At 37.9% G+C, this 19,130-nt stretch overlaps 1 protein-coding gene across 1 annotated transcript; it reads right to left on the minus strand.

Annotated features, from left to right (window-relative positions):
* Positions 1–1,206: 1,206 nt before the first annotated feature.
* LOC103452467 (peroxisomal acyl-coenzyme A oxidase 1-like) lies at positions 1,207–4,487 on the minus strand. The gene is made up of 2 exons (XM_070810526.1): positions 3,690–4,487; positions 1,207–3,525 (listed from the first exon to the last, which is right to left on the minus strand). The coding sequence occupies exons 1-2, from the start codon at positions 3,715–3,717 to the stop codon at positions 1,514–1,516; spliced, it is 2,040 nt and encodes a 679-aa protein (XP_070666627.1). The 5' UTR covers positions 3,718–4,487; the 3' UTR covers positions 1,207–1,513.
* Between the last annotated feature and the right edge of the window lie 14,643 nt (positions 4,488–19,130).

The following is a 19,130-nucleotide window of genomic DNA, read 5'->3' on the forward strand; positions in this document are numbered from 1 at the left end:
CTATGAAAAACCATGGATCCCGAGAGGGAATCTAAGAGCAAGCAAGCTTAAAACTGGGAGAAGATGCAACTGATTTCGATCTTTTGCACACCGAAGTAAGGCGGAAGAAGGCAGATGTTGGTAGTCTCGACAGCACCCTTTCGAGAAGGTCTTCATTAAGCTCATCTATACCAAATGTGCTTGACATACAATCATCTTGCTCTAGGGATTTTCTCTTCAGATTCATCATAAAAACTGGGCAAATGTTGTGCTCCATGGACTAGAAATTAGAAAGAACACAACTTTTCCTGCTGCGGTTGCATCAACAGTGGCGCTGCCATAAGGTCTGAGTAGAGGAGGATAGTGAGAGTGATGAAGTGAGGCTAGTGGGTCTTTGTCTCTATCTTTAAATTGGGCAGTTTTTGGGAGAAAAAGATTAAAGGAAAGAAAGGAAGGGAGAAAAAGAGCTATGGAGGAAGGACACGGCAGCTTGGTTACTTCCCATCCTGATGACGATGAGAAGATTCGAGAGAAAGAAAAATGGGTTTTGGAGGGTTTTTAAACTGCACAGAGTCTGCAAAAGTTTTTTGGAAAATCCCCAAAGAGGGAGGTTCTGGGTTCTTGGGTTGTGAAGATTTTGCAGATCCACGGCGGAGGTGAAAAAATGAAAGAGAACCGACACAGCTTTTCATGTCGTTTCCCACAGACGGGGCCAAATGTTGATGCACAAAACCGGAGGGTCTTGGAACAACGTAAATCCGACCGTGAATCTGCAAGAAAGTAAAGAACACAAGATGTATCGTGGTTCACCCCAATGTTTGGGCTACGTCCATACTGATGTTGATATATTTCTCTATAACTGTATGTATGGATTACAAGCTCAAGGGGAGTCCCCCTGAGGAAGATAGTGTTGTTGTGTTTGTGAGGGTATTGCCCTCTGTTGGGTTCACCGAGTCCGATTTGTGAGGGGGGGAAGAGTCCCATTTTTATAGAATAAGGGGCTCCTCCTTTTACATAATTATGGGCTGGGTAATGAGGCCCAAATGTTGAGGCCTAATGTGTCAAGGTCTGAGGCCCAATATATGTGGTATCAACAAATTGTTTCTTAAATATTTTTTTTATTAATCACTACAGAGCACTTCTTTTTGACATTAGGTAATAAAACTACACAAGTTCTACCGTGAACATTACCATCCCAACAATTCACAATTTTGGCTATGTAATACATTGTACAAACAAGTATCTTTTGTTCCTTATTGAATATAAAGATGTAAATAGACTTTATTCTATCCGATACGTTGAACACAGTTTTAAGATCCCGCGGCGTCGCCCGGGGGGGCTCAGTAGTAAAGGAGAAAAGTTATATATTGTTCTTTGGACAAGAAGTATAAAGGAAAACAAAACATAAAGTTGCTACTGAGATGGTTACTTTACCTTATTCGTCTTAAATCATAGCCTAGCATTCACTTCTGCGTCTGAGATCTGTAGTTCGATTTCCCACTCTTCCAATATCGCTACAGAAATTAAATAAAATTCATAACCTTGCATTTAGGAGCTGCTGATTTATCAGAGGTTTGATGTATTCAGGATAGCCATCAGTTACAACTGAGTCATTGAGCGGATCTTTCCAAGCCTCATCATACAGTTTTGGATACACATTCCCATCGTAGCATCCAAGAATTGAGCCAAGAAAATGGTCAGTGTAATTAAATGCATCAACAAGGGCAATAACATTTGGACGAACCTCGACATACAGAGCTCTAAGTTGATCATTGGCAAGTGAAGCTTGCTTGGGATTCAAGCTACCCGTGGAAATAAAATCCCCTGAATATTTGTGAATCAGATGCAAAGCATATATGTAGCAGAGGGTCTCCAATTGTTGTTTTACTCCGTTTCCTTCAATTTTCTGCTGCAATTTCTCAATGAATTTGGAGACAACGATCAACTGGCAGTGAGCAATTGCAGCCTCTACTAAATCTGGTGAGAGTTCAGAAAACCCTTCTGATGGATCTGCAAACTTGGCAAGATTTTGAGCACAAGCAACACACATTCTAATGGCCCTTGCTTCGAATACCTTGAGTATTACATCGGCTTTCAACCAGTCCTCAGCTTTTTCAACACTACAGCAATATTTGATCAAATAATGATCCATCAGAACCATATAAGCTATTGTTCCAGAAAGCTTATGAGTTTGATCAGAATGAAGAAGCTGAGAAATAGTCTTCATGAGGAACCTTGCAACCTGCAAAAGAAGAACAGTGTTGTCCCCTTCATACGTACATGCAGGTGCGAAAACAGCATATAACTCGGGAAGCCCGCTGCTATTTAGGTATCCATGGCCACCACATAGTTTCCGGCATTCGTCAATCCCATGAACAGCTGAAGATGTAGTCAAGGACTTCAAACCCGCCGTGCATGCATGAGCTTCAGCTAATGTTGAAAAATCATTCGCTTCCAGTTTTCGTGTCAAATCGGTATATAGGCTTTTCAGCCACTCACCAATGAATCTGAAAGCATAGGCAGAAGCTAACAGAGAAAAAAGTCTACTTTGCTGAGTCTTGTACTCAATCACTGGGGTCTCAACCGCAATACCATTAATCTCACGATTTTGTGAACCAAATTGTCGACGAACACTGCTATATCGAGCAGCTATACACACTGCTCTTGATAAAGCAATTGAAGAATCAACTACAATAGTTTTCCTCACATAAACCATAGTTCCATAAAGCAGCTGCCTAGGAACATTGGACAGCACATATTTTCCTTCTCTTGTGACATGTGCCACCCTCATCAGCATTTGATTTCTTGGTATTCGCACGTGATCAAATCTTAGAACACCATTGTCCACGGAATTGAAAGCTCCGCTTCCAAATTTTGTTCCTATATCACCAACTGTTATGCCCGGAAGAGGCAAGTGATCATCCAAACTCCGAATTTGGACAATGAAGCCATTGACGCCATGATCTTGGCCGTCGTGAGTAATAACCCGGGCATAGACAACAGCGTGAGTTGCAATCTTCCCCAATCCGCCAGACCACCATTTGCTCGAGGTGAGTGTAGGACTATGGATGATGAACTCGTCAGTCGTTGGATCAAATGTCGCGGTGGTCTCAATCCCTCGAACATTCGAGCCATGTCCGAGCTCAGTTTGTGCATAAGTACCAATTATGCGCATCGTGGTTGCCAACGGCAACCACTTGTTTTGCTGCTCCTCCGTGCCTGACCCTTTGATAGCGGGCACAAACATTCCCCAATGAATGTAAGCGAATGTCAGTTCGTCCACATAAAACCATAGCCATGAAGCCTCTTCATCTGAAAGCCCAAGCTCATTGATCCTTTTCCAGGCATGAGCTGCTTTTCTCAGAGCCTTTGTGAACAACTCCTTCCTACTTAGCACAGCTCTATTCTCCCGTCGAAAGCTCGGATCACTAGCCACGAGGTGAGCCATTCGATCAGAGACTCGAAACTCGTGGGAAGAACCCGCCCAGACGATCTTCATTGCCTCCACGTCAAACTTAGCCTTGCTCCTCTCATGCGCCAAATGATCTGAACAAATCATTTCATACAAACACAAAGTTGAACAGAATGCAGTGTATCCATATTATATATGTTAGCATAGAAATCACAAACACAAAGACCAAAACATGAACTACAACTTAGAGAAAAATAACCAGTTTATGTATATGAGAAAACCAGCAAGAAGAGCATACCTGCACCAGTTGCAGAACTCGAAGCCATGGCAGCAAGCTTTTAGTGTGCCTTCTCTTCTCTTGCAGATTATCAAGAGCTCGACTTACAAATAGGTTTAAGTCCAAATATGAGCGTGTGTTCTGTGAGAAGAGAGACCACTATATATATACATATAAACTTTACCATAACAAATTAGGATTCCCTATTAAAATCCATATAGGAAACAAATGCTTGTTTCCTTGTTCTAATCTTAATGCTATGTTGGATAGTGGCCAAATTAGTGGCCAAGTGAACAACAAGCCAAATGCCTTTTGGCTAGTAAACAAAGAAAAGTTTGGTGGACATCATCATGAGTAAAGACACAATGATGATGTTTGTTGAAAAGAAAAAGGAAGGTCATGATGATGTTTGTAAAGGAATGATTATTCCTTTACTTTGGATTTTTTATTGTATGCTTTTGTTTGGATAAAGGTTGCAGCTGAATGTGGGAGAGGTGGGGGAGCGGCATCAGATGAGAGCCATACCAGGGAGAACGGCTCTCCCATTTGAAACAATGCTGCTCCTTCCCATTTGTTTGAAATCCTTTTTTGTTAGTAATCCCTCAATCAAAGATGTTGCTGCTACATGTTGTGTAGCTTTTGGGAGAGATGGTATTTGATGTGTGTCCATCTTCTCCAATTGTTCTTTGTGAGAGTGGGAGCTATTGGGTGTATGTGGGATTTGGGTTTGAAAGTTAAAACTCTATTTGTAATCTCTTTTTGATATTAGTGGAATTTCCTCGTCGTCTTGGTACTGGACGTAGGCTTACGCCGAACCAGTATAAATCCTTGTGTCATTTGGATTATTTGCCTTATCATATTTTGCCGTTGTAGTTTATTGGTTTCATATTTGACGCTTCTGCACAACAAGCTATACAAAATCCCTCTTTGACAAGGATTAGCATTCCTTTTACCAACAAGACTTTTCTATCAAATTGAACACCTATAGCCGGTCCTATAACTTCTCTATCTCATACTCATATTCTTATAATATAATAATTCTAAATTCAATTGAATACACCTTAAGACCATCTCCAAAAGAGATGTCAAATTATAAGAGTCAAATTACAATCACAAGTAGAAAAAAAAAAAAAAACTATTTGCACGACAGAATTTTACGCGACGAAGCAAAATTCGTCGCTATAGGTAGTATAGCATAACGAAAAAGAGACATCGTCACGCAAAATTATCGAACATTGCGCAACGACAATTTTCATCGCAAAAATGATCTTTGCAAGACGAAAAAACAACGTCGTCACACAAACTATGGGAAAAAAACGCAGGTAAGTCCTTTTTTGGTGGCAAAAACAATGCACACGGAACATTTCCCACTGAAGTTTTTTACTCTAGACGGTCAATTATTTGAGTAAGAGGATTCAATGCCATTAAGTGAACTTCATACGTTATTTTCATGAATGCGAAAGCATGACTGCAGTCCAATTAATTCTTGAATTGTCCCATTTTTTTGGATAGTTTAAGAATGCATAGTTATGGGTCATAGTTTGCGGTTCACGAATTAGATTTCGATAAGGAGAAATTTGGTAGTATGTTTGTGCGTTCTTCGAGTGTTGCGTATGTATTTAATATATACGTGCTGCAATTGAAGAACTGTAGTGATATGCTACCAAATTTTTTCGACATTGAAATCTAATCTGATAGAGCCGTAAAATACGACATGTAGCTATACATTCCTGAATGGGATAGGACCCTTACCGGAGGCATAAGGTGGCATGTTATAATTGAAGTGTTAGTAACCATTGTGATTTTGTTTTGTTTGCAGGCGATATGGACAGACAGTGGATACACAATCCTAACAGAATTGCAGAAAAATATCTGGATGGAATAAATTAGTTTATTGATTTCGCAATGGCACACAACTAGTGTTCACCTATAATTCGATGTCCGTGTAGGAACTGTAATAATTCAATGGTTGAGAATTATGAAAATGTTCGATACCATTTAGTAAGACATGGTATGATGGAGACGTATACCACTTGGAATCATCATGGGGAACGATTAGTACATGCTTCATCTTCACATGTGAACCCATTAGTTGAGGCAATTGAATCTTATGTTGATCCAAATGAACAAATTATGGATATCCTAGAAGATGCTTTTCCAAACTCCTCGACCAATTTTGACTAGGAAGGGGGAGATGAAGTCCCTCGAAGCATGGATAGTGAAGCATTTAAAAATTATGAAAAACTATTAAAAAGTGCCAAACAAGAATTATATCCCGGTTGTGAGGATTTTTCGGTACTGACGGCTATTGTGGAGTTGATGCATGGAAAAATAAAATTTTGTATGTCCAACCAGTGCTTTGATTATTTTTTGGGCTTTTTCAAGAGGATGCTTCCAAAGGACAATTGTTTGCCTAAAGATCACAAAAATGCGAAGAAGGTGTTGAATGGTCTGGGATTGGGCTATGAAAAAATTCATGTGTGCAAAAAAAATTGTGTATTGTTCTATAAGGAGAATGAAGCGCTAGATAAATGCCCTATATGCAAAGAGTCAAAGTTTAAAATGATAGCTCAAAACAAAATGACAAAGATTCCATAAAAAATTATGCGTTACTTTCCAATAACGAAGAATTCTACCAAGAATGCTTAAAAATAGATATCTATTAAAAACTATTAAGCAAACAGACCCTTAATACAAACAGAAATCCGATATTGGTGTGGAAGCCATACTTATCCTATAGAGCTTAAGTTGGAGATTACAAAAATATGTATGCTTTAACTAATGGAAACACGCATGCAGAATCTTTTGGTTTAGGTTGACAATTAGATTATGCTAATCATTAATTGATTAAGTGGGGTTGACAATTAGATATGAATGGCCATGATTGCACTCAATTAAGTGGGGTTGAAGGATCATGTGAGCTTCTTTGGCTAACCGAAGACTGAAAGGGACTAACAATCATAGAGAGATGGAATAGCTTAGGGCATCTGTATCTCTGCCGTTGAGGACAATATGACTGATATGTGTGGGGTTACATGGAGAAAGAGAGATGGGGACTTGATGATCAAATCACACAGAAAACAGCCTCCTCATCCCTTTTCTTCTCATCCCTAAAACCCTATTTCCCTCTCTTTTCATCTTTTAGACTGCTCTTAGGGTGTCTTGATTTATGTTCTTACCTATTAAGATGTTTTAAACGTGTTTAAAAATAAAGAAAATAATATGGAATGAACAGCTGATTCAATTACATTATTGCTAGCCTATTGTGAGGTACTAATTAAACAAAAAGTACAAAAAAATAATTATTAAAAAAACAATATTAAAATGATTAAAATACCCCTACATTATTTGATGCATTATTTTGGGATGCCTTTGAAATTTTTTGTCTTGGGAACATTTTAGTCCAAATATTTTTGTTCAAGCTTGATGACACCAAAAAGGGCCACAAATAAACATCAATAGACTTACTCGGATCCTTGGTTATCAACATAGTCATCATCATATATTTTTTCTTCATGCATTTCCAAGGTGGCAAATTGTACAGAATTGTAAAGATTAATCAAGTGCTGTGATTTTGGTTTAATACCGAACGGAGAAGGACAAGTCAATGCAAGCCATTGGTTGCTAGTACAAAGTACGTTCTCTCTCTTTCCTTCACTGAGTGATGCAAATAAAGAAAAAAGGAAAGGTCCAGAGAGAGAGGGAGACAGAAAGACGTGACGAGGGATGCTTGATAAGAGACATTGATAGTGGCATATCCACCGGATTTCCATACAAAAACAATCAAAATATCTTGACTAATTTGCGGTGAAATAAAATGACTAATTATTATGTTTTTTTAATCGACTTATTGCCTAGCAATTAGCATATATATACTAGCTAGAAGACATTTTTTGAATTACAACATGTTACACGCGATTTACCGTTTTAAATGTATTTATATGCGTAAACTGACAAAAGGAAAGTCAAATATTTGAAATAAATGAATAATCTTAGATCATGCTAAAAACACCACCTCATAAACTAATTAAAGTAATTCAATCCACATAATAAAATTAGTCTCTATAGAATTTATATTAAGAATAGAGAAAATAATATTTAATAAACAACTGATTGAATCACATTATTGCTAGCCCATTGTGAGGCTAAGTCCATCCTCATTCCCCTTAGTGTAGATAATATCGTTTGTTAAAAACAATTCATTTGACAACTAATTTAATCACATTATTATCTGTGTGCGAAATATCTTTTTTATAACCGACATTACACACCTCTTAAGATGTTTTGAACGTGTTTTAAAATAGAGAAAATAATATGGAATGAACAGCTGATTGAATCACATTATTGCTAAACTATTGTGAGGTACTAATTAGAAAAAAAAATGTACAAAAAAATAATTATTAAAAAAGCACTATTAAAATGATGAAAATACCCCTACATTATTTGATGCATTATTTTGGAATACCTTTGAAATTTTTTGTCTTGGGGACATTTTTGTCCAAATATTTTTGTTGAAACTTGATGACACCAAAAAGGTTCTACATTATTTGATGAATGTTGTGAACATTCCAAGTTTAAGTATGATTGTGTAAATCCTAGATTAAATTTGATTCTAGTTATCCTTTCCTATTACAACTTGTATTACTTGGAGAAGAAGGAATATCTTCTCTCCCTTTACTACTATAAATAAAGGCACAATGTAGGAGGGATAACAACACACATTCCCCTACAATTCTACAAACACACATCTCTCTTCCCTCTCTCCTGTGCCGCCGGCCCCTCTCCCTTTTGTCAGATAAAAATAGACCACAAAACGTTATCAGCACTCTCTTACCGCTGCGCTTAGGAATCTAACGTTGGAGAATTTTTTTTCTTCATCAAACCAGTTCATCCATATCATCACGCAATCAGATTCTTTCAAAACAACGGCTTTTAACTCAATATTTTGCAAAGCCCTGATAGCATGAACATTCACCATGATGCATGACCCAACTTTACGTTTAACGTATTTTAGATTCTACATAAATTGTGTATGCCTCATAACCAAAATTGCTGCAATTATGTGAATTTGATATTTGCCATGAATTGAATCTTACATATGTACATGCATTGAAACTATTATTTTTGCATATGCATCAAAGTAAATATGTGATTCATTGAATTATATATGCATCCAATTGAATTAATGAAAAAAAGAGAAATTTTTTGCGGTTAGGACCTGGGGTTCTTTCGAACCCGTGACCACCATCCTGCAGATGGGGTCTCCACACCAAACCGAGAGCCTGCAGCTCTCATCTTCTCCAGAAAACCCACGGAGCAGAAGCTTCAAAACCCCAAACCTAGAAATCTGACACCTTTCATGGTGTCCCCGACCATGGCATGGCCTGCAGCCACAACCCTGAACCTTTGGTTCATATTCCCGACGACCTGAAGTCGTCCTATGTCGGCAATTGAACCGATATTCACCGGAATCTCGTCGAAATTTTCTCGAAAATTCGATTTCAATTTTTAGGGTTTTATAGTTGTTGAAATGTTGAGATTCTCTTATCTCCGTGATTGTCCATGACAACCATGACTCACTCCGAGCCCCAACAACCCCGACACGACCACCTGCAGTGGCGCCGTCGATCAAAACCAGTGTTCTTCCCCAGTGATACACACCCAGCACATGCTGGGGTGTTTTTTGGTTCAGACCCGAGCCCATTAGGGCTTAGATGGACACGGTCACAAACACCAGCCCTCCGGGCTTTGGTGTTCTGCTTGAAGCCTTACCATCTGGGCTCCCAGATTGTAGCCCATCCATTTGGCCCATTTTCTTGTCGGCCTGATGAAAAAAAAAACAATTTTTTTGTTTTTTCCGGGCTCGCCTGCAGCGGTCTAACTCGAAAAAAAAAAGGAAATTTTTTTTTTCTTGGACCTACCTAAAACAACCCGTGTGTGAAAAAAAAAACACAGAAATTTTTTTGCTGCCTACAGCAGCCCATTTCTCTTACCATGTCTCCCCGTGAGTCTGCAGCTCACCCATGAGCCACCCATGGGCTTTGCCCATACTTTAGGCCCCCGAGATTTTATTATTTAATATCTTTAAATAATTTGGGTTTTTATATTTTTTTACCCACATTTTTAATTTGGCCCAAAGTCCAAATAATTAATTCAATTATAATTATGCACCTAAAAGTTATATTTCTTGCATATACTTGTTGCATATTTGTTTGCATATATATTTGCGTTTGCCTGTAGGAATATATGAACCTGAAGTTCATAATTACTTTGAAACCTGAAGTTTCTTGTAAACATGCCTTGCTTGAAAACCTGAAGTTTTCACTTAAACATATCACCCATGAAAACCCAAAGTTTTTCATGCAAAAATTAAACCAATACATGTCTAATAGAACCTGTATGTTCTACTCCTATGTGAATGGATTGATTTTTCTCCATTACACTAACCACATCTTGTCCATCTATTTTGTGATAGGAACATGTCGAATTTGAACAAACTCGACTTCACCGCTTTAGAGGTCTCTGGAATGAACTACCTCAAGTGGGTTCAAGATGTGAAGTTCCACCTCACTGTAAAGAACTTGCGTCCTGCTATTGAAGAAGCAACAGATGAACATGTTGGCGAAGCTAAAAAAGCCACTGTTATGATCTTCATCCGAAGACATATCCATGACGCTCTGCAAACTGAGTACCTTGTTGAGGAGGATCCACGTGCATTATGGGTCGCTTTGGCTAATCGTTTCGATCACCAAAAGGACATATTCTTGCCTGAAGCAAGACACGACTGGCAGCACTTGTGCTTCCAAGACTTTAAGTATGTGAATGAAGATAATTCTAAAGTTTGTCGAATCCGATCACTTCTCAAGTTTTGCAATGAAACTTTGACTGAAGAGGATCTTCTGGAAAAGACTTACTCGACCTTCTCTGCTTCTAATATTGTCCTGCAGCAACAATATAGAGCTTAGAAGTTCACCAAGTTCTCGGATTTGATCTCTGTTTTACTTCTTGTTGAAAAGCAGAACCAGCTGTTGATGAAAAATCATCAAGCTCGTCCTACTGGGGCTACTGCTGTGCCTAAAGCACATTATAGCACTAATTAGCACCCAACACGCTAAAAGAGGCATGGTAGGGGCGGCCAAAAGCCATCCCACAAAGGTCAATAGAGCCAAGGCCCATCCAAAGGAGGAAACAAAGCCCAGAAGCTCCCAAACCTCGCTCTCAAACCTCGCTCCCAAGGCCCCAAACTTCAAAAATAAGGGTAAAGCACCCAAAACCATGGATGACAATATGTGTTATCGCTGTGGTTCAAAGGACCATTGGTCTCGTGTTTGCCGAGCTCCCAAGAAGGTTATAGATGAATATCATTCTCGTCGTAAGAAGTTTGAATCAAACTTCATGCAAGTGGACGAACTGGAGACTACAAAGATAAAGGTTTCTGACTTTTAGGAGGATACCACTTCTATGGAAGATTAGAATCTTAGACATAGACTTATTTTTTAGTTAAAATAAGACCATTGGGGCCGAATTCCACCTAGTGGCCGAACCCCCCTTGTTTTTTGGTTGATTTTGAACAATTTTCCTTTATGTTTTGGATTATTAGTTGGCGATTTGTTTTGGATATTAAGTTTTAATCCTTGAATAAATGAAATTATTTTGAATTGATATTTGTTTTTATAAACTTTTATGCATGTGACCGATTCAAATTAATTTTTCATTCTAGGTATGACTAGTGGGAAAGTTAGTTGTCTAGCAGATAATGCAACCACACACATTGTTTTGTGTGAACGCATCTATTTCACTAACTTCATACCTAAGAATGCACCTCTGACAACCCTCTCAGGCCCATCCAACCTGATAGTAGGATACGGTAAAGCACGTATAATGTTGTCCAATGGTACAATCTTGATCATTGCTAAGACACTCTATTCTCCATGTTCCGGAAGAACGTTACTCAGTTTCAAGGACATTAGAGATAACAAATATCACGCTGAAACCCACGTAGAAAACGGAGTTGAATTTATATTCATAACTTCCTACGAATATAGCCAGAAGCGTATTCTCAAGAAGATGAAGCGTATCCCGAGTGGTTTGTATACTACGACCATACGCCCCATAGAATGCCACTATGTGGCCGGCCCTACCACAGGGACCGCGCACGAAATTACACATTGGCATGATCGTTTGGGACATCATGGACGAATAACAATGCGCCGTATCCTCAAATCTTCACACGGGCATCCACTAACCCGAAGCTTAGGTTCGATCCATGAAATCACATGTCAAACATGTTTTATGGGAAAGCTTATTACTAAGCCTTCTTATGACAATATTCGTTTGAATCCTCCCATTTTTCTACAACAGATTCAGGGGGACATTTGTGGACCGATTCAACCTCCTTGCGGACCATTTAGATATTTTATGGTTTTGGTTGACACTTCCACACGTTGGTCACACGTGTGCTTGTTGTCCACAAGGAACGCTGCATTCTCCAAACTGTTGGCTCAAGTTATCAAGCTCAGGGCTCACCACCCTGATTATCTGATCAAATCTATTCAATTGGATAATGCTGAGAATTCACATCTAAAACTTTTGATGATTATTGCATGTCTGTTGGGTTGAAGTTAAACATCATGTACCCCATGTTCACACCCAGAACGGCCTGGCTGAGGCTTTCATTAAGCGTTTACAAATGATCGCTGCTCAGTGCCATGCAATATTGCACGCAGCAAAGTTGGTCCACTTGAGGCCTGTTGCGACACAACCATTTAGTGCCCTTCAGTTGGTTACCGGATGCGAACCCGACATATGGCATATGTGCATCTTTGGTTGTACAGTATATGTGCCGATCTTGCCGCCCTTACATACAAAAATGGGGCATCAGCGAAGGATAGGAATATATGTCAGATATGATTCTCATTCGATTATTCGTTACTTAGAACCTTTGACAGGCGATATGTTTACCGCTCGTTTCGTGGTTGTCACTTCTATGAGACAGTCTTCCCGTCGTTAGGGGGAGATAAGAACGTCAACGTTCCTAATGAACGACGTGAATTATCGTGGATGACTCCCACTTTGTCTCATTTAGATCTCACACCGCTCAATCCGAAGCTGAAGTGCGGCGTATATTAGATCTCCAGAGCATAGCTCAGAGCATGCCAGATGCTTTCATTGATCTAGCGCACGTGACAAGATCACATATTTCAGCTGTGAATACACCCGCAAAGACGGATGTACCAAATGTACGACGGTCTGCCATTCTGAAAGCCTGGGACACCAATTCCAGTGATCCATATACATTAGCGGCTAGCCAATCATCTGCCCCTACACAAAAGCGTGGCAGACCCCTTGGTTCAAAGGATTCACACCCTCGGAAGAGGAAAACCACGGTACAAGGTCCTAAATAGCCTACCGTGAATCCGACTATCACTTACTCATTCTACCCAACTCATGAGGAAATTTTAAATTACAGAAGCGTCCTTGAAGAGACAAATCCTCCTCCCGATAATCGTGAGATTTCAGTCTATTATGCTAGCTTAGATGATGTGTGGCGTAGAAATGAGATGATTGTCGACAATGTATTAGCATTTGTAGTAGCTACTGAGATCATGTTGAGCGATGACATTGAACTGTGTTCTGTTGATGAATGTCAACGTAGAGCTAATTGGTCAAACTAGAAACAAGCAATCCAAGTCGAACTCGATTCACTTGCGAAACGTAAGGTATTTAGACCTATAGTTCCTACTCCTCCACATGTGAAGCCCGTTGGCTAGAAGTGGGTTTTCGTTCGGAAGCGTAATGAGAAGAACGAGATTATGCGTTACAAAGCTCGTCTTGTAGCATAAGGTTTCTCGCAACGCCCCAGGATTGACTATGACGAAACTTATTCACCCGTTATGGATGTGATTACTTTTCGCTACCTTATCAGTTTGGTAGTTTCTGAAAAACTGGATATGCAGCTGATGGACGTAGTAACCGCGTATCTCTATGGGGATCTTGATACGGAAATTTATATGAAAGTTCCCGAATGACTTACATTGACTGGTTCAAATATTTCCAAACCCCGGAACACGCTCTCAATTCGGTTGAGGCGTTCACTCTACGGTTTGAAACAATTCGGAAGAATGTGGTATAATTGTCTGAGTGAGTATTTGACTAGTCAAGGATATGTAAACAACAAACTATGCCCTTGTGTGTTCATTAAGAAGTCACATTCCGGATTTGGGATTGTTGCAGCATATGTCGATGACATGAATTTCATCAGAACTCCTGAAGAGCTCGCAAGCTTCACACCTGAAGTCGGAATTTGAGATGAAAAATCTAGGTAAGACTCGATACTGTCTCGGTCTCGAGATAGAGCATTGTTCGGATGGAATCCTAGTACATCAATCGAACTACACCCAGAAGGTGTTGCGCCGTTTTAATGCGGATAAAGCGAAGTCTTTGAGTACTCTTATGGTCATTCGTACACTAGATGCAAAACGAGATCCCTTCCATCCGAAGAAGGATGATGAAGAGATTTTGGAGCCTGAAGTTCCTTATCTAAGTGCGATAGGCGCTTTGTTGTACTTAGCTCAATGCACTAGACCCGACATCTCATTCGCTGTTAATCTTTTGGCAAGATACAGCAATGCACCAACACGTAGACATTGGACTGGCGTGAAAGACATATTCCGTTACCTTAAGGGTACTACGGATTTGGGCTTGTTCTATCCTTACGAATCCTCGAGTGATGCCGCACCCTATGCTCATCAGGTTGATTCTCTCCTTGTTGGTTATGCCGACGTTGGATACTTATCCGATCCGCACAAGGCGCATTCTCAAACGGGCTATGTCTTTACCGTTGGAGGCACCGTAATCTCTTGGAGGTCAACTAAACAGACCTTAGTTGCCCCTTCGTCTAACCATGCTGAAATTCTCGCCTTACATGAAGCAACTCAGGAATGTTTTTGGTTGAGAGCAGTAGTGGGCCATATTCGAAGCTCCTGCGATCTTCATTCCGCCGTTAATGCCCCGACGATGATTTTTTAGGACAACGCAGCTTGCATCAAACAGCTCAAGAAGGGTTACATCAGAGGAGTATCAGAAGAGCATCAGAAGATTGAAGTCACGCAAATCCGTTCACAAGACAATTTGGCCGTTCTCTTCACCAAATCACTGCCGAATGCGACATTTCAGAAGCTTGTTCATGGAATTGGTATGCGTAAACTTTTTTAGTTGTAACTTTGCTATTTCTCTTTGGAATTATGTCAAACTCAGGGGGAGTATCCTGTAGATACTTGCTTGATCTTAATGTACTCTTTTTCCCTACGATTAGGAGCATTTTTCCCAATGGGTTTTTGCTACCTAACTAGGTTTTAACGAGGCACCCAACTTGGGCTGGTCATATCCTTAATAACGTCCTGTAGATGTTTCTTTTGACTTTGCATTTCTCATACATTTTTCCTTAGACTATGGATTTTGTCCGTACTCGAGTTTTTGCCATAGCCTTAGGATTTTTTAGTGAGACTTACTACTTATGCAAGTTCCTACCTTATTGAGAATAAGCGTTGTTCCTTGGAATCCATGCCGACGAGTCGACTTCCTCAACTTCTGCATGATGTTGAATCTACCTTGAGTATTTACACACTCAAGGGGGAGTGTTGTGAACATTCCTAGTTTAAGTATGATTGTGTAAATCCTAGATTAGATTTGATTCTAGTTATCATTTCCTATTACAACTTGTATTACTTGGAGAAGAAGGAATATCTTCTCTCCTTTTACTACTATAAATAAAGGCACAATGTAGAATGGATAACAACACACATTCCCCTACAATTCTACAAACACACATCTTTCTTCCCTCTCTCTTGTGTCGATGGCCCCTCTCCCTTTTGTCAAATAAAAATAGACCACAACAATGAAAATATTTTTGTTTAAAATGATGAAAATAACCCTACATAATTTGACACCAAAAAGGGCCACAAATAAACATCAATAGACTTACTCGGATCCTTGGTTATCAACATATCATCACATATTTTTTCTTCATGCAATTCCAAGGTGGCAAATTGTTCGGAATTGTAAAGATTAATCAAGTGCTGTTATTTTGGTTTAATACCGAATAGAGAAGGACAAGTCAGTGCAAGCCATTGGCTGCTAGTACAAAGTACATTCTCTCTCTTTCCTTCACTGACTGATGCAAATAAAGAAAAAAGGAAAGGTCCAGACATTGATAGTGGCATATCCACCGGATTTCCATACAAAAACAATCAAAATATCTTGATTAATTTGCGGTGAAATAAAATGACTAATTATTATATTTTTTTAATCGACTTATTGCATGAGCATATATATACTAGCTAGAAGACATTTTTTGAATTACAACATGCTACGCGTGATTTACACGTTTTAAATGTATTTACATGCGTAAATTGACAAAAGGAAAGTCAAATATTGAAGTAAATGAATAATGTTAGGTCATGCTAAAAAAAACACCTCATAAACTAATTAAAGCATTTGAATGCACATAATAAAATCAATCTCTATAAAATTTATATTAAGAATTGAGAAAATAATATTTAATAAACAACTGATTGAATCACATTATTGCTAGCCCATTGTGAGACTAAGCCCACCCTCATTCCCCTTAGTGTAGATAATATCGTTTGTTAAAAAAATCATTTGACAACTAATTTAATTTCATTATTATCCTCGTGCGGAATACCTTTTTTATAACCTGCATTACAATCCTCTTAAGATGTTTTGAATGTGTTTTAAAATAGAGAAAATAATATGGAATGAACAACTGATTGAATCACATTATTGCTAGCCTATTGTGAGGTACTAGTTAGAAAAAAAGTAAACAAAAATAATTATTAAAAAACCACTATTAAAATGATGAAAATACCCCTACATTATTTGAAGCATTATTTTGGGATGCCTTTGAAATTTTTTGTCTTGGGGACATTTTTGTCCAAATATTTTTGTTGAAGCTTGATGACACCAAAAAGGGCCACAAATAAACATCAATAGACTTACTCGGATCCTCAGTTATCAACATAGTCATCATCATATATTTTTTCTTCATGCATTTCCAAGGTGGCAAATTGTACGGAATTGTAAAGATTAATCAAGTGCTATGATTTTGGTTTAATATCAAACAGAGAAGGACAAGTCAGTGCAAGCCATTGGCTGCTAGTACATTGTACGTTCTCTCTCTTTCCTTCACTGAATGATGCAAATAAAGAAAAAAGGAAAGGTCCAGAGAGAGAGGGAGACAGAAAGAAGTGACGAGGGACGCTTGATAAGAGACATTGAAAGTGGCATATCCACGGGATTTCCATACAAAAACAATCAAAATCTCTTGATTAATTTGCGGTGAAATAAAATGACTAATTATTATGTTTTTTTAATTGACTTATTGCCTAGCAATGAGCATCATATATATACTAGCTAGAAGACATTTTTTGAATTACAACATGCTACGCGTTATTTACACATTTTAAATGTATTTATATGCGTAAATTGATAAAAGGAAAGTCAAATATTTGAAATAAATAAATAATCTTAGATCATGCTAAAAAAAACACCTCATAAACTAATTAAAGCATCTGAATCCATAGAATAAAATCGGTCTCTATAGAATTTATATTAAGAATAGAGAAAATAATATTTAATAAACAACTGATTGAATCACATTATTGCTAGCCCATTGTGAGGCTAAGTCCACCTTCATTCCCCTAAGTGTAGATAATATCGTTTGTTAAAAAAAAAATTCATTTGACAACTAATTTAATCACATTATTATCCGTGTGCGAAATACCTTTTTTATAACCGACATTACACGCCTCTTAAGATGTTTTGAACGTGTTGTAAAATAGAGCAAATAATATGGAATGAACAGCTGATTGAATCACATTATTGCTAAACTATTGTGATGTACTAATTAGAAAGAAAAAACAAGTACAAAAAAATAATTATTAAAAAAGCACTATTAAAATGATGAAAATACCCCTACATTATTTGATGCATTATTTTGGGATGCCTTTAAAAAAATTTGTCTTGGGGACATTTTTGTCCAAATATTTTTGTTGAAACTTGATGACACCAAAAAGGTCCACAAATAAACATCAATAAACTTACTCAGATCCTCGATTATTAACATAGTCATCATCATATATTTTTTTCTTCATGCATTTCCAAGGTGGCAAATTGTACGGAATTGTAAAGATTAATCAAGTGCTGTGATTTTTTGGTTTAATATCGAATGGAGAAGGACAAGTCAATGCAAACCATTGGCTGCTAGTACAAATTACGTTCTCTTTCTTTCCTTCACTGACTGATGCAAATAGAGAAAAAATGAAAGGTCCAGAGAGAGAGAGGGAGACAGAATGATGTGACGAGGGACACTTGATAAGAGACATTGATAGTGGCATATCCACCGGATTTCCATACAAAAACAATCAAAATATCTTGATTAATTTGCGGTGAAATAAAATGACTAATTATTATGTTCTTTTTATCGACCTATTGCCTAGCAATGAGCATATATATACTAGTTAGAAGAAATTTTTTGAATTACAACATGCTACGCGTTATTTACACATTTTAAATGTATTTATATGCGTAAATTGACCAAAGGAAAATCTGATATTTGAAGTAAATGAATAATCTTATATCACACTAAAAAAACACCTCATAAACTAATTAAAGCATCTGAATCCACATAATAAAATCGGTCTCTATAGAATTTATATTAAGAGTAGAGAAAATAATATTTAATAAACAACTGATTGAATCACATTATTGCTAGCCCATTGTGAGGCTAAGCTCACCCTCTTTCCCCTTAATGTAGATAATATCGTTTGTTAAAAAAAAATTGACAACTGATTTAATCATATTATTATCCGCGTGCGAAATACCTTTTTTATAACTGGCATTACACGCTTCTTAAGATGTTTTGAACGTGTTTTAAAATAGAGAAAATAATATGGAATGAATAACTGATTGAATCACATTATTGCTAAACTATTGTGAGGTACTAATTAGAAAGAAAAAAAAGTACAAAAAAATAATTATTAAAAAAGCACTATTAAAATGATGAAAATACTCCTACATTATATGATGCATTATTTTGGGATGCCTTTGAAATTTTTTGTCTTGGGGACATTTTTGTCCAAATATTTTAGTTGAAGCTTAGTGACAGCAAAAATACTATTCACCTTTTATGTTGGCTTTATATATAAGATTATTATTAGGGGTGTGATATCCACACACCCCATTTTACTTCTCACACACCTTTTTAATTTTCAGTCGTCAGATCGAATGAATTGAAGAAGATCAACGGATATAAATTATCAAGGGTTGTGTGAGAAATAAAATAAGGTGTGTGGATAGCACACCCCTATTATTAACTCTCTCTCTCTCTCTCTCTCTCTCTCTCTCTGTGGCATGACACACACACATAGTAGTACGGCCATAGTG

The sequence above is a fragment of the Malus domestica genome, chromosome 13 (assembly GCF_042453785.1).
Source record: "Malus domestica chromosome 13, GDT2T_hap1".
Classification (NCBI taxonomy): domain Eukaryota; kingdom Viridiplantae; phylum Streptophyta; class Magnoliopsida; order Rosales; family Rosaceae; genus Malus; species Malus domestica.

What these genes read in the sequence shown, in the direction of transcription:
- LOC103452467 (XM_070810526.1), bottom strand. Translation starts at nt 3,717, where the DNA reads ATGGCTTCGAGTTCTGCAACTGGTGCAG. An exon ending in GAGTTCTGCAACTGGTGCAG is followed by an intron (nt 3,526 to 3,689) that starts GTATGCTCTTCT and finishes TGATTTGTTCAG; the next exon opens with ATCATTTGGCGCATGAGAGG.